Source organism: Salvia hispanica, chromosome 3 (assembly GCF_029641045.1).
Source record: "Salvia hispanica isolate PSC_SH4W2 chromosome 3, Shi_PSC_v1, whole genome shotgun sequence".
Classification (NCBI taxonomy): Eukaryota; Viridiplantae; Streptophyta; class Magnoliopsida; order Lamiales; family Lamiaceae; genus Salvia; species Salvia hispanica.
In genome coordinates, this window is record NC_142694.1 from 31,293,584 (window position 1) to 31,306,965 (window position 13,382).

The 13,382-nt window shown below is 37.2% G+C and overlaps 4 protein-coding genes across 7 annotated transcripts; 1 reads left to right on the forward strand and 3 right to left on the reverse strand.

Annotated features, from left to right (window-relative positions):
- Positions 1–58: 58 nt before the first annotated feature.
- On the reverse strand, positions 59–2,269 carry LOC125211848 (thylakoid lumen 15.0 kDa protein). The gene is made up of 6 exons (XM_048111789.2): positions 1,996–2,269; positions 1,430–1,533; positions 776–866; positions 627–695; positions 439–548; positions 59–358 (listed from the first exon to the last, which is right to left on the reverse strand). Exons 1-6 carry the CDS (start codon positions 2,192–2,194, stop codon positions 266–268), a joined length of 666 nt encoding a protein of 221 aa, XP_047967746.1. The 5' UTR covers positions 2,195–2,269; the 3' UTR covers positions 59–265.
- Positions 2,270–2,473: 204 nt separating this feature from the next.
- Positions 2,474–4,243, reverse strand: LOC125209761 (uncharacterized). The gene is made up of 4 exons (XM_048109345.2): positions 3,392–4,243; positions 3,099–3,303; positions 2,855–2,997; positions 2,474–2,775 (listed from the first exon to the last, which is right to left on the reverse strand). The coding sequence occupies exons 1-4, from the start codon at positions 4,113–4,115 to the stop codon at positions 2,609–2,611; spliced, it is 1,239 nt and encodes a 412-aa protein (XP_047965302.1). The 5' UTR covers positions 4,116–4,243; the 3' UTR covers positions 2,474–2,608.
- A 2,334-nt stretch (positions 4,244–6,577) lies between these two features.
- On the forward strand, positions 6,578–9,529 carry TAF8 (TBP-associated factor 8). 4 transcript variants are annotated; one of them, XR_016137129.1, is made up of 3 exons: positions 6,578–8,221; positions 8,757–9,029; positions 9,247–9,529. XR_016137129.1 is itself a non-coding variant. In XM_048113800.2 (2 exons), exon 2 carries the CDS (start codon positions 7,052–7,054, stop codon positions 8,159–8,161), a length of 1,110 nt encoding a protein of 369 aa, XP_047969757.1. In that variant the 5' UTR covers positions 6,579–6,841; positions 6,932–7,051; the 3' UTR covers positions 8,162–8,393. The 4 variants fall into 4 exon arrangements, 1 of the variants encoding a protein (XP_047969757.1); XR_016137128.1 differs by having other exon boundaries at positions 8,831–9,029; XR_016137130.1 differs by having other exon boundaries at positions 8,831–9,029; positions 9,264–9,529.
- A 355-nt stretch (positions 9,530–9,884) lies between these two features.
- Positions 9,885–11,747, reverse strand: LOC125213323 (membrane magnesium transporter-like protein). The gene is made up of 4 exons (XM_048113804.2): positions 11,582–11,747; positions 11,445–11,497; positions 11,259–11,359; positions 9,885–10,250 (listed from the first exon to the last, which is right to left on the reverse strand). Exons 1-4 carry the CDS (start codon positions 11,652–11,654, stop codon positions 10,160–10,162), a joined length of 318 nt encoding a protein of 105 aa, XP_047969761.1. The 5' UTR covers positions 11,655–11,747; the 3' UTR covers positions 9,885–10,159.
- Between the last annotated feature and the right edge of the window lie 1,635 nt (positions 11,748–13,382).

Sequence of the window (13,382 nt, forward strand, 5' to 3'; positions counted from 1 at the left end):
GGAGGGAGTGTCTGCTGCGAGCCTGCGGCTATGGTGAATTTTTTGTACGGCTATACAATTGCGCTAAATATTGCTGTAATCATATACATATACTAATGTTTGTTCTGGTTCATATTATACATAGATGTAGTCATAGGTTAGACACGACGATGACGATGACGATGACGATGACGATGACTGTTGTACATTGCCATACGAAATCTTCGTTCTTGCATGAAAAGAGGCCGTGGCGATTCCCTCTATAGATTTTCTGGTACAACGGAATTTATTTTACCTCCGAGCAACTATTGGCGCCCGCTGGTTCTCTAAGGCACGTCGATATGGCCATGACCGCCGATTCAATAGCTGCATCTTCTCCCTTCAAAACACAAAGATCGTATGTCAGTATCACTCTCGTAAAAATATGGAAAGTGTAAGTAGTAACGCTAACAATCTAACCTTTTCCTTCCAATAAAACATGTTTCCATATTTCCCTGCTAGCCGGCTCCAAAAGCTACGTGGCACGTCGAAATCAATGGAAGCGCCAACGTTGAAGTTGAGTATGTTTCCTAGTTACAAGCAATGTGTAGATATAAAACACTAGCCAGCCGCAATAGAAAAAAACTAAGCTTGTTTTAGATAGATACCGAATGTCGGATCAGCGACAAACACGACTGTGTTATCGTCCACTTTCCAGAAATCCTTGATTGCTAGTCCTAACAAAGAGAAATCCTTGATGTTAGATTTTTAACGACGAAGAAGTTAGCTAGCTGAGTGCACCCGTTGGCAGCCATACCGGGTGTATCGGGATAATTCTGCGCCAAAACTCTCAACTTGTATCCCGTGTCCTTTTCAAGGGCGGCTATCTCCTGCGAAATCCTCTTTTCCTGCCGAAGCGTTAACAAAGCCACATTTGAACTTACATCCTTAGCAATACAACGCTACAATACATTTTTTAACACGCCTACGATCAGAAAACACGCGCCATTTCCTCTATTGGCTAGACCATCACGTACAACATCCGCTCACGTTACTAGCTAGCAACAACCCGGCCCTACAATGATTCACCGGCTAAACACATTTCTATCACCATCCAAAACACATCAACCAAATCATTAATCCTTCGTATGATCGTATGAATACAACACTTTGATACATTTTCCAGCACGCCTACTAGAAGAAACACGAGCCATTTCCTACAGTCACTACACCATCACATATAAGCTCCCGATGCTAGCTAGCAAACAATCCCTACGGTTATTCCCCGGCAAAACACATTTCCATCAGCTTAAAACACATCAACAAAACCATAAATCTCCAATCAAACTAAAATGGTTTTCTCAAGAAAGCTCTGGCCAAGATTGGCCATATGGGCGGGCTTCAAACTTGACATGAACAGGAAATTCAATGCATCCGAAGCAAGACTACTCGAGATAAAAAGAAAGCAAACCTGGCCATCGGAGAGGAAACCTGCAACATCAATTACAGTAGTGAACTCTTTAGGTAGCAACTCTGGCTTGTTTACCCCAACTTTCCCTTCAGCAGATCCCACTCCTGCAAATTGCAGCTCTAAACTTCATTAATCACCATTCAATTGACCAAAATTAGCAAATAAATGATCATAATATTCCGAAAGTAAGAAACTTTATGCAAATTAAAGTTAAAAGAATCAAGCCCACATCGTATTTAGGCAAGAATCTAGCTCAAAACATTAAAGCCATCCATTCCAACAATTCAAAATTCAAACTTGAGATGTTGCAAATGAACTATTCAATTGAGGTAAGCTAGTAAATAAATGATCATATTATTCAGAAAGTAAGAAACTTTATACAAATTCAAGGGAAAAGAATCAACCCCACGTCGTATTTATGCAAGAATATAGCTCAAAACATTAAAGCCATCAATTTGAATACTTCAAGAATCTAACTTGAGATGTTGCAAATGAACTTCAAGAATCAAATATTGTAAAATTAGGAATTAAAAATCCCAAAACCTTTGGAGAAATGGGTAACTGACCGGAGAGAGAAAGAGCAAGAGAGAGAGTGCCGGAGAGGAAGAAATTCCAAGATTTGGAGCCAAGGGAAGAAGAAGAAGAAGAAGAAGCCAATGAAGGTAGCTGTAGTGACTGTGGGTGTGGGGAAAGTGATGGATTGATTGGGTTTGTGGAGAGAGGGAGTTTGAGAGATGAAGATGATAGCTGCATATGAAACGCCATTTTTGAGATGTGAAGAACTTTAAATTTGATTTTCTGTGTTGCTTTTATAAAGACAAAGATGGATAATGTCAGCAGCTAATATTGTCCAGATAATAAGGAGGCTACACTAATATTGTCTAGAAACTACTCCCTTCATCCTATTTAAAAAATCAGATCAGTAAAGAAATTGACATAGCTACCAATTTCCAATTCAACTAATGTACAAGTAGAAATAAATATATTACTCCATAAAAACATTAAAATCCTAGGAATGATAACCAAAAAAATGACATTATAATACATTCTGCATATTAATAACATGAGATGCCAATAAGTCTACAAGATTACCAAGTTCAACTGTCAAATACTAGTTAACATAGGTTTTTATCAAGATAAGTAGTACTACTACATAACAACAAGCTGAAAGCAAAATAATTAGCAATCATCTCCATCACTTTCATTTCCAACTTGAAGATTAACGAGACTCAAGTCGCCATTGAACTCATCGCAGCTACTACTACTGGTACTGTCACAGTCGCCATCACCAAATTTTGACAAATCGATTTCTTCATCATTAATCATCATAACATCATCTCCATCACCTATATAGAGGTTCAACAACATCAAGCAATGAACATAATAAAATATGAAATTATAAATAAATCTATGAAAGTCATTAACCTTTTGCTTGTTCTTCATCTAACATTTCCTCCAATTCCTCATAATCAAGCTCTTCCTCGGGATTTTCATCAATCACCCAAAACTCTACTTCATCTATACACTCATAATCAATCGGATCATACGATCTTCTCTTTGAACCAAGACTACACATTTATACGAATAATGAAAAAAAAAAACAATTATCAACATAAATTATTGAAAGTTGAACCATTGGAAAATAACAGACCAATACATAAATTTGTACCGGTTTTGTAAGCGCAAGTTGTAGTGAACATAGACAAGATCAGTTAGTCTTTGATGCTCCAACCGATTCCTTTCCTTTGCGTGAATTCTTTCAAACACACTCCAATTATGCTCACATCCCGAAGAAAAAGAAGTTTGGCTCAAAAGTTTAATAGCCATCTTTCGTAGATTTGGTGCATCATGACCACAAAACCTCCACCATTCATCTGAGAATAATCAACAAGTATCAATATCTACAACTACAAATCACAGTTTAATTTATTCTAGAATGAAAAACACATAATATTAACTTACCAGGCCTAGAAAATTTTGAGTTATCCAAAACAAATTTCCTTCCAAAACCTTTCTTTTTATCCCGAAATGTATATATCTCATCCATCAAACCATCTACACCCGGAAGAATAGTCTCAGCGGCATCAAGTAATCCTTTCATCACCTCTACAGTCTCAGTAGGGATTTCAGGATCATATTGATAAGCGGGATTTAAGTAGAAAGCAGCAGCATGGAGATTTTTTCTCAACATCCTATCCCACCTTGATTCGATTATACCAACATACTTCCCATATAGCCTCTCCTTATTTTTGAACAACTCTTTAACTCCTTTGATCACTCTCCACATGCCCTCATACACAAAACCAAGTGAAGGTTTATCATCAGAAGCACAAATGCGCAATAATCTCATAATCGGACCCATAATCTTGGAAATAATTAAACAATCATTCCAAAACTGTTCATCCATAACAACTTGTTTAACTTCTTGTGCTTTAGCTACTTTCAAAAATCTTTTAAATCCTGAACTCGTAACTAGAGCTTGCAAGTGGTCTTTGTGATCACATAGGCTCTTCAATGCTATGAAACTGGTACCAAAACAAGTATCACCTGGACGAACAATTTCTGTCCAGCCGGGCCTATTTCTCAACCAATTAAGAGGCCACTTATGATTATAAACAAATCCAGTAACCCTAGATGCACGTGTAATCAAATCATGTATATGAGGCAATTCTGACATTTCCTTCATGATTAAGTTGATGCAATTAGCTGCACAAGGAGACCACGCAACTGAAGGATATCTTTCACTCAGCAAAGCACCCGCATTTTGTAGTTTGGAGCATTATCAGTAACCATATGCACCATGTTTTGAGCACCGACAATTTCAACAATTTCAGTAAACAAATTGCATAAATTCTCTGCATTTGCCTCTATACCAGAGATATCAACAGACTTAATGAATGACACACCTTGAGGACAATAAACTAAGAAGTTCATCAAAGCCCTATTTTTGTTATCTGTCCAACTATCACCCATTATTGTGCATCCTGAGTCGGCCCATTTACTTCGCATAGAGTTAATAGTGTTTTGGACAGATAATTTAGCTTCTTTCAGCAAAGGAACTCTTAATGCATGACAACTTGGTCCTATATATCCATGCCCTGTACTTGCTACCTTATTAATTGCCGATTGATAATAAGGTGAATTTACGGCAGTTAGAGGAATGCAAGCATCGTAAAACCACATAGCCAATGCCATATCAGTTTCATGCCATCTTGCCCCATCATTACCTGTTCCTGATTTCATATCATCTTCTATATCCCTGATTCTCCTTCTCTTAATAACATCAACTCCTTTGCCTTTACTTTTTTGAACATCACCACCATGGAATTTACTATCATATGGATTCTCACCGGTAACACTCATCACTTTCTCTTTTTTCTCGTCTCCGTGTTCGTTAACTGATGCTTTCATTCGAAAACGAACTTCAGAAGGAACTTTAGAACACGAAATAACTTTACCAGATACACCAACAAGATGGCTGAATTCCTCCTCCGTTGATCCACTCGTTCGTGATTCACTCTCGCTTAATTATATCCTGCAATGTGTATACTGTAAGCAATTGTGGACACATTGTAAATGTTTCATTAGTTGATGCCTGTGATTCTTTGTTGGAAAGAATGTTAAGAATTTTTTTTCAACAATGTGTCTGGATAGGAATTTGAACAAGTAAATGAACACAAATGTTTAGATAGCATCAAAATAGTGTCAAGAATTATCCATAAAAGCAAATATCCATGAGCCTAGCATCTAATCCACCGAAATTTTTTGCAATTGACTACAATAATGACAAAAAATAAAACTTGTGAAGCAATTGTAGACCAAAAAATCAGCAATTCATGTAGGAAACTAAAATATTAAAAAAAAAACGGTAAGGTAAAATGGAAGGGAGATCTTTACTTCGTTTTCCGGCAATCAACCAATGCAATTTCGCCGGTGGAGCAGGTGTAGAGGCGGGCGGTGGAGAATGGCGGGAATGTGTGTGTGAAAGAGTGTGGAAATGAAAGAGGGAGACGTGCGTAAGAGTAAAAAATTAGGAAAGATGGAAACACCTAATTTAAGTGGGAACAATAATAGTATAAATAAATAAAATTAGGAAGATTTAAAACGGCCGGATTGACTAGCGACTTTATATGGTGAGTCGAACCTGACATTTAAGTCATTGGTTCGCGGATGGATCAGATGGTTTGATACGATTTATAAATCATTGCTTACATTCTATATGATCATTTACTTGAATTTAGATGGAATAATCGATTCACTACTTGGTCTCATCGAGGTGGCCCAGATGCTTGTTGAATCATGGTCCTAATGCATGACAATCCAGATGTGCGTGATCAGATATCAGCGATATCTAGGGGAGGTGGACATTCTAGTTAGAGCCCGGTTCTTGATTGACACGATTTAAAAATGAAAAGTAAACGTTTCGGATGAGACAAATAAAGTAATAAGCATTTAAGCATATTACTGGATAATTCATTTTGACCAAATATCATGAAATTTGGTCATTTTCTTTGTCTGTTTTGCAACTTAAAAATTTATACCAAAAAAATCATAATTTTGGAGTCATTCAGAATTTTCTATGGCAAAATACTTTGACGAAGTTATACTATTAACTATGTCATAAATTATACGGGGACATACTATGAGTGAGTTAAATTATACAAAAGCGAAAATCATTTAGCATGCAAGCAACTCAATTTTTGGTCTCGTATCAAAAACCAATTTAATGATGTATTACGGTTGATTTTTAAAGTTGCTTAATATAAACTGAACTAGACTTAATATTTTTTCCATAATTTCCTAATTATATTTAAAAATTATAATTACATTGAAAAATATACAATATAAATAGGTACTATATATTTGAAGATTAAACCACTCTTATAAAACACAATTATCTAAGTAACTACTAATATTCTAAATACGAGGAACGACCGATGTAATAATATCATTTCAAAATTTATCTGTCTCTCAATAATTAATATTGTAATTAAATTGAAATGAATATTATAGAAGTTTCTAAATTTAGATCAAGCTTCGAAATTCAAATTGCAGGAAAATAAGGATTTAAAGTAGTAGAGTTTTTCTTTAAAAATAGAATAAATGAGCAGCGCGGCTTCGCCTATAAATACCTCACTTGAGCTCTCTGTTTTGACTTTCTCTCTCCTCTCGAATTTCTCTCTCTTCTCGATCCAAATTTCCGTTTTCAGATTCACAGTAGGGTTTATCACTCCATAAAATCCCCAAATCAAACTCCATTTCCCCCCAAAACTGCCATCTTCAAAGCTAAAACCCTAGAGCGATGATTCGTTCTCTCTCTCTAGGGTTTTACCGCAATTGAATTCGTTCCCGTTTTAAAGAGAGTATTCAAATTCATCGAATTCGAAGACGGCGCTGAAAGTTGCATCAATTGTAAGTGCTCGTAACTCAGTTGTAGGCTGATGCGTTGGTTAAGCTCGCGTATAGATTGATATAGCCACATCTTCTTCGATGCTATTCCAGCTTGTATCTAGGGTTTATATTTATTTCTAGCTGCTGGTGGGGCCTGGGATTTCTAAGTTCTGAGTGTTTGTTGAGGTTTTTGGAGCTTAAGAAACCCCTAAATGTTTCTTGAATCTGAACATGAGCGATGGAGGTGAAGCTGAAGGCACGAGAGACGAACAGAATGGTTCGAATTTGCGATCTGGCGCTGGTGATTATAGTCGAGCTATCTCGAGAGTTGCAATGGCTCAAATATGCGAGGGTGTTGGGTTTGAGGGGTTCAATGAGTCTGCTCTGGATTCGCTTGTTGACATTGCGATTAGGTATGTCTGTGAGTTAGGTAAAACCGCCAGATTTTATGCGAATTCGGCTGGTAGGACGGGCTGCAACGTCTTTGATGTTGTCCAGGGGCTGGAAGACTTGGGGAAGCCGCTAGGGTTTACTGGTGCTTCAGAGGTTCATACCGACTGTGTAGTGAGTTCAGGTGCTATTAGAGAGATCAAAGAGTATGTAGACATGGCTGACGAGGTGCCATTTGCTCAACCGGTGCCACAATTTCCTGTGATCAGGGAACGGAGAATGATACCTAGTTTCTTGCAAATGGGGGAGACTCCGGCTTTTAAGCACGTGCCACAGTGGTTGCCTGCATTTCCGGATGCCCACACGTATGTACGAACACCTGTTTGGAATGAGAGGCTTTCTGACCCTCGTACAGATAAGATTGAGCTAGCGAGGCAGCATAGGAAGGCAGAGAGGTCTTTGTTGAATCTGCAGCAGCGGCTTGTATGTAATGGATCATCAGTGGCTACAACATCTGCTGAACCATGTAATGGAGGAAATGGATCAGGAGTTAATAACAATGGGAACCTGTCTCTGGAGAAGCCGTTGGAGGCTGAGGACATAGGCGTGTCACGGGTTAGCATTCCCCCAAAGCTTTCTAGTCAAGCTCAGACAGAAAAACAAGTTTCTTTGTTGGAGACGTTTGCTCCAGCCATTGAGGCAATGAAGGATGGGCTTGATTCCGGAAGTGATGGCGAGAAGACTTTTCCGGAAAAGAGGGATTCTTTGTTTTTAGAGCTCAAGGGGGGTAAAAAGGTATTTGGTGAACCATTGGATTTGAGGATTCGGAAAGCCGTTGGAGGAACATCTTCATGGTTTGGTCACGAGGGTGAAAGAGATGACAAGAAGAGGAGAGTTGAGTTTATACTACGGCAATCTTTGGAAAACCAGCAGGAGCTTCCTCAGTTGTAAATTTGTAGTTCCTTGAATGACATTGATTGGCTAATGTTCAAGAAAATAGCAGTTGATTAGGTTAGTGACTAGTCAAACTCAAAACATACAGTAGTTTGTGCTTGTGTATTTGGTGCTAATCCATTTAGGAGCGGAACCCAGATTAAGTCATTTTTCGAGATATGTCAGGTCATTTCCAGATTTCTTGTCATTGACACTATTTCTTAATGAATGAGATTGTAGCATTTTGTTCGTTCCCTGTGTTTCCATCTCCTCTCTACGAACACACGCACATATAGTTGTTGCCACCTCTTGTTTGTGCCTTGTTCTACAATCATGTCATAATTTTGTGTGATAATATAAGTTGGATACCATTTTATTGCGTGATCTGATTGAGCTATCTGGAAACTTATGTGGCACTCTTGGATGACATTTCCCCATTCTGTATACTTAAGATACTATGCTCATCTTTTGCAAGCTAGGCTAGCTTGGTTTTGTTTAGTTCCATTTTTAAATTATATGCTTTTCTGCCGGTCTCCCTCTGTTTCATTTCCTCTTTCTTCGGTTTGGTGCGTGTGAGGATTGACAATGTGGTGTGGTTTTCTCCTTTTTGGAGTTTGGTGGCCTTGTTCTTGAAGAACTACAGATGGAAGGTGTTTTTGGAATGTATCTCATTCTTGTGTTGGTCAGTGTGACTGTATATTGCATATGCTAGAAGAATAGCAAATGGACTGTGGTGATAAAGTGTGACTAGGATATGAATGCAAGCGCAACGCTGCAACCCCACCAGAAACTTCCTCTACTCGCCACTGCCACAGGTCACGATTGAGAAATGCCCGCTCTTGGTACCACAACTAGTCATCCGAGACCGTATTCTACAACCGATGAGGTAACACCTCTAATACTTGGGCACTTTCTTTACGAAACATTTGACCATCGCAAATGCGGCACTTTTTCTGCATTTGGGCCTTATAATCTTGTACTTTATCTTGGTTTCTTTTCTGCAATCTTGGCTTCTTGATAGGCTGACTGTTTGGTTTCAAACCTTTGCATGATTTATCTATGGATACAATTAACAAGACACTTGCTTATTTTGTCTTCATCAGATGCATTGGTGCTGCAGGCCGTGGGAGCCAAAAATGGTACGTTGCGAGGAGGAGGAGACAAACATGTTGTTGTGGCGCTCTCAAGATAATTTCCTTTGACATCAAGAACAAGTGATGAAGCACGCGACTTGGAACTAAACCGATGGAAAGGATGCATGAATCTTTCTGATGAGTTTATGGACAGCCATTGTTTGCATTCTCCTTCTTTCTCCTCCTCTCATTTTTGGTTGCAAAAGCCACAGACGTCACCTTTATTTCATTTTAGTCCAAAAAGTTTTAAGTTGATGTATTGTGATACATTCCATCATCAGGCGTTTGACGGCATATCATTTTTTTTTTTATCTACATGACATTTTTGAGTCATTTAAATGGCAAAATATTGGTTAATAAATAACATAATCTCATTTCCCCAACCTTTGATCAACCTAAACATTTAAACAACTTCGTAACATCTATCTTCATGAAATATTAGTAACTATACAATAAATGTAGTAGCCAATATACATATTTTCATTAGTGAGCCTTAGATTGGCATATAAAATGCAAGCTATGCAACATAAAATACTTCAATTTATTTTTTTTGTAAATAAATAGCTTTCTGTAAGATTGAATCTACTTGAGTAGTTAATAACCAAGTATAACACAAAAGCAATTACCATAAATGAATGAGAGATGCACACGCCCATATAAAAGATTCAAACTTTCAACCGACTAAAATATAACACAAGCATGAGAAGCAGGCCAACTGCCCTTGTCCTTAGATCTCACAAAGATAGAGAAACAGTGGTAGCTCGTCGTGCCCCCGAACAGCTATGAAATCAATACCTTCTAGATTCCAGCAAAATTAACATCTAGTTTAAGTTTCTTTTGGCTCTAGATCTCATTAATTAATCAAATGCAATGAGCTATAATATCACTTTTGCTTCATATCGATGCCCATAGAAAAAGCTCTTCCACGATGATTGAAGATCATGAAATCCAGATTGGAAGGTAAGGCAACCACCCTGCTTAGACAGAAAGAATGGTGGTTAGTAGCCTGAAGCATGTCCAACTTCGAAAAATGAAGATCAAAGCTTAATCAGTAAGCAAGACACGTTTCCTGTACTAAAACCAGATCAAGGACTAGTTAATGCAATTCATGATGGATAAAGCTCTAACATATTTAAAAACTGAATTCAATTGAAAGCAAAATAAAATAAGTGGGAAGGCATGAACCATCCAGCTATGCTTCTTCATTCATCTCATTATTCAAAAACTCATTAATTGTCCTTCTAATTGCCATTTGGACATTATATGGTGCAATGTGTAGCTTGCATGAAGTGAAATATCGAATTTCAGGTCAATTTATGAAAAAAATCCAGGTATTTCCTTGAGTAAGTTGGAGTTTTTCAAGTCAAGATATCAAAGCTGCCGAACAGTTTCCCCCTAGCCCTAATGCATGTTTAGCCTTCTGTCTAAAATTTATATGCTAGCTTTTATCGCAACCATCCAGTTTTCTACTTACATGATAGAGGGCATTGCGCACTTCCTACACATAAACAGATTTGCCAAAAGGTTGAAATAGACTAATAAACAAACTCTTTTCGTGAATGGTAACAACATCATAGTAGAGAGCTCCAATATATTCTTTCAGCCATCATATCTTAGCCAAACGGACATGATACGCTACATGAAAACTCATAAACATTGTTGAGGAGCTATATCCTACCAATCTCCAACAAACCTCGTAATTACAACTCAGTTATCTTGTGACAAATTATCAGACACAAATGTGTACACAAATTATTTTCTTGGCCTAACCAAATACCCCAATACCTCATATAAACAATCAAGATAGCAGCTGCAACTCTACCTAAGCCCACATTCATAAATCATTACATACAATTTACACCGAATGTTCACAATACAATATTATTCAAACATACAAGCAGAGGCAGCTGCTGCAGTAGATCCAATAACGTTATAACAACAACACAATGGAAATCAATGGAAAATTAAACGCTTAAACGCACCTGTTCTCATCTGATTGAGGGAGAATCGACAAGAATTTGCCAGGCACAGTCAACGCAGCCCACAAACAGAAAAACAATCCTGCAACCAGCTCCATAACTACCTGTAAATCGATCGAAAACCACATACCTAATTAGCTGCAAAAACGAATTATCCGCATACAAAATAGGCATAATAGATGAAATTACAGTGACTGGTGGCCCCGTGAACTCCTCTTCTGTAATCTTCAGCAAAGATCTATCTGAAATCAAAACAGATCGAAAAATTCAGAGCTAGTATTCAGGATTTGTTCAAAATAAAGACTTCTGGCGATTTGAATACGCACACTGGATAGTGGAGTAGGCGGCGTGTGCGAGAATCAGAAATCCGACGACTCCGACGGCGTAACCTAACCCCATCTTTTTTCCGTTACGGCGGAGGAGAAGTAAATCGCCGGTTGAGAAAGTGATTTTAATCCAAAAGGTTTCTCTTTTTTACGGGTTTTTTTTTTCTGAAATTTATGTTCATCGATTTTATTATTTTATATTTTGTTTAAACTTTAAAGATATATTCTTAGTCAATTTCTAAGTTTTTTTTTTTTTTTTATAAATATTGGCTTCTAATATCATGGAACTTTTAAAAAGTTGGGTTTTTCCTACCGAATTTTTAAATTGACAAATAATATTACAAACTTTACCCGAGTTTGTAATATTCCACCAGTTAATAAATGTCGGCTATATTTAGGCCTTTCAAAATGGATACCGGGTATTGGATATTCAATAGAGGGAACATCTTTTTAGGTCCACAAACTTTGTCAAAGTATTATTTTAGGTCCGTAAACTTTGAAAATATCATTTTAGGTCCGTGAACTACAAATTAATATCATTTGAGGTATTTTAAATTTTTTCTGGACGAAAATGCTCTTAAGGACTTCAAAGGGCAATTTGGACAATTCTTTCGCTACTCATCTTGCATCAAAGACCTAGAGTCCAACAATTTTTTTACTACTGTTTAATTCAGTTACCATCCAAATTGAATTTAAATATAATTAAAATTTACCGTAAAAAATATGTGTTAGTTTTTCAATTATTAGATGACTAATTATTTAATGATAGTGAATTGAGACTTGATATTTTATTTTATTTTTTCAATCTAAACTGTATTTTAATAATTTGCTATAGGTGATGAGTGAATTCTATTTAGTTTATTTATTTTGAAATTAGATAGCTATTAATTTGGATTGTCATTCGGAGATCGAATTTCAAAATGGAGATCAATTAACATCTAAATTGAATTTAAATATAAAAATTTGCCGTTAAAAATTGTTGGATTCTATGTCTCTGACGCAAGATGATTGGCGAAATAATTGTTCAAATTGACATTTGAAGGTCTTAAGGGCATTTTTGTCCAAAATTTTTTTAGGATACCTCAAATGATATTAACCCATAGTTGATGGACCTAAAATGATATTTTCAAAGTTTACGGACCTAAAATGATACTTTGGCAAAGTTCGTGGACTTAAAAAGATGTTCCCTCTACCCAATATCCAAACCCAAAAAATCGGGTAATTGGATACCCAAAACCCGAAAAATCGAGTTTCGGTTCTGGATCGGGTATTGAGGATTTTGGTTTTTCGGATATCAGGTAACCCGATACCCGATCGGGTATACCCGAATTATCCAATTTTTTAAAAGTTAATATATAATGTATTTATTTAATTTTTAACAATTTAAGTAATTAAATATTAAGCATGAACCGCGTATTAGTACTAATCATACTTTAAAGAATTAAATATTAAACATTAGGCTACTGTTCCTAGAACTAATCATTTACTTATATTAAACACGTCTCCTTTCCTCTCATGCTCTTCCTCCGCGCTCTCCCTCCGCCGCCGCCAATGCTGCCGCTGCTGTCTCCTCTCCCAGCGCCGGCCACAACATCTCTCCCTTCTCTTGCTCTCTCGCCTGCCCAGCCACCGCCATCCACGGCCGCCGCCCTCTACCTCCGTCAGTTAATTTTTTTTTTGAAAAAAGTCAAAATTAAATTTGAAATCGGGACTGGATACCCGATCATTCGAGACTGGATACCCGAGTCGAGTAATTGAGTACCCGAAATGAAATTCGGATCGGGTATCAGATACTATATTT

What these genes read in the sequence shown, in the direction of transcription:
- LOC125209761 (XM_048109345.2), bottom strand. Translation starts at nt 4,115, where the DNA reads ATGAAGGAAATGTCAGAATTGCCTCATATACATGATTTGATTACACGT. An exon ending in AACTTGCGCTTACAAAACCG is followed by an intron (nt 2,998 to 3,098) that starts GTACAAATTTAT and finishes ATAAATGTGTAG; the next exon opens with TCTTGGTTCAAAGAGAAGAT. An exon ending in AGATGAAGAACAAGCAAAAG is followed by an intron (nt 2,776 to 2,854) that starts GTTAATGACTTT and finishes ACCTCTATATAG; the next exon opens with GTGATGGAGATGATGTTATG.
- TAF8 (XM_048113800.2), top strand. Translation starts at nt 7,052, where the DNA reads ATGAGCGATGGAGGTGAAGCTGAAGGCACGAGAGACGAACAGAATGGT.
- LOC125213323 (XM_048113804.2), bottom strand. Translation starts at nt 11,654, where the DNA reads ATGGGGTTAGGTTACGCCGTCGGAGTCGTCGGATTTCTGATTCTCGCA. An exon ending in TCACGGGGCCACCAGTCACT is followed by an intron (nt 11,360 to 11,444) that starts GTAATTTCATCT and finishes ATCGATTTACAG; the next exon opens with GTAGTTATGGAGCTGGTTGC. An exon ending in CCTCAATCAGATGAGAACAG is followed by an intron (nt 10,251 to 11,258) that starts GTGCGTTTAAGC and finishes CTGTCTAAGCAG; the next exon opens with GGTGGTTGCCTTACCTTCCA.
- LOC125211848 (XM_048111789.2), bottom strand. Translation starts at nt 2,194, where the DNA reads ATGGCGTTTCATATGCAGCTATCATCTTCATCTCTCAAACTCCCTCTC. An exon ending in TCTTGCTCTTTCTCTCTCCG is followed by an intron (nt 1,534 to 1,995) that starts GTCAGTTACCCA and finishes TGCAATTTGCAG; the next exon opens with GAGTGGGATCTGCTGAAGGG. An exon ending in GTTTCCTCTCCGATGGCCAG is followed by an intron (nt 867 to 1,429) that starts GTTTGCTTTCTT and finishes ACGCTTCGGCAG; the next exon opens with GAAAAGAGGATTTCGCAGGA.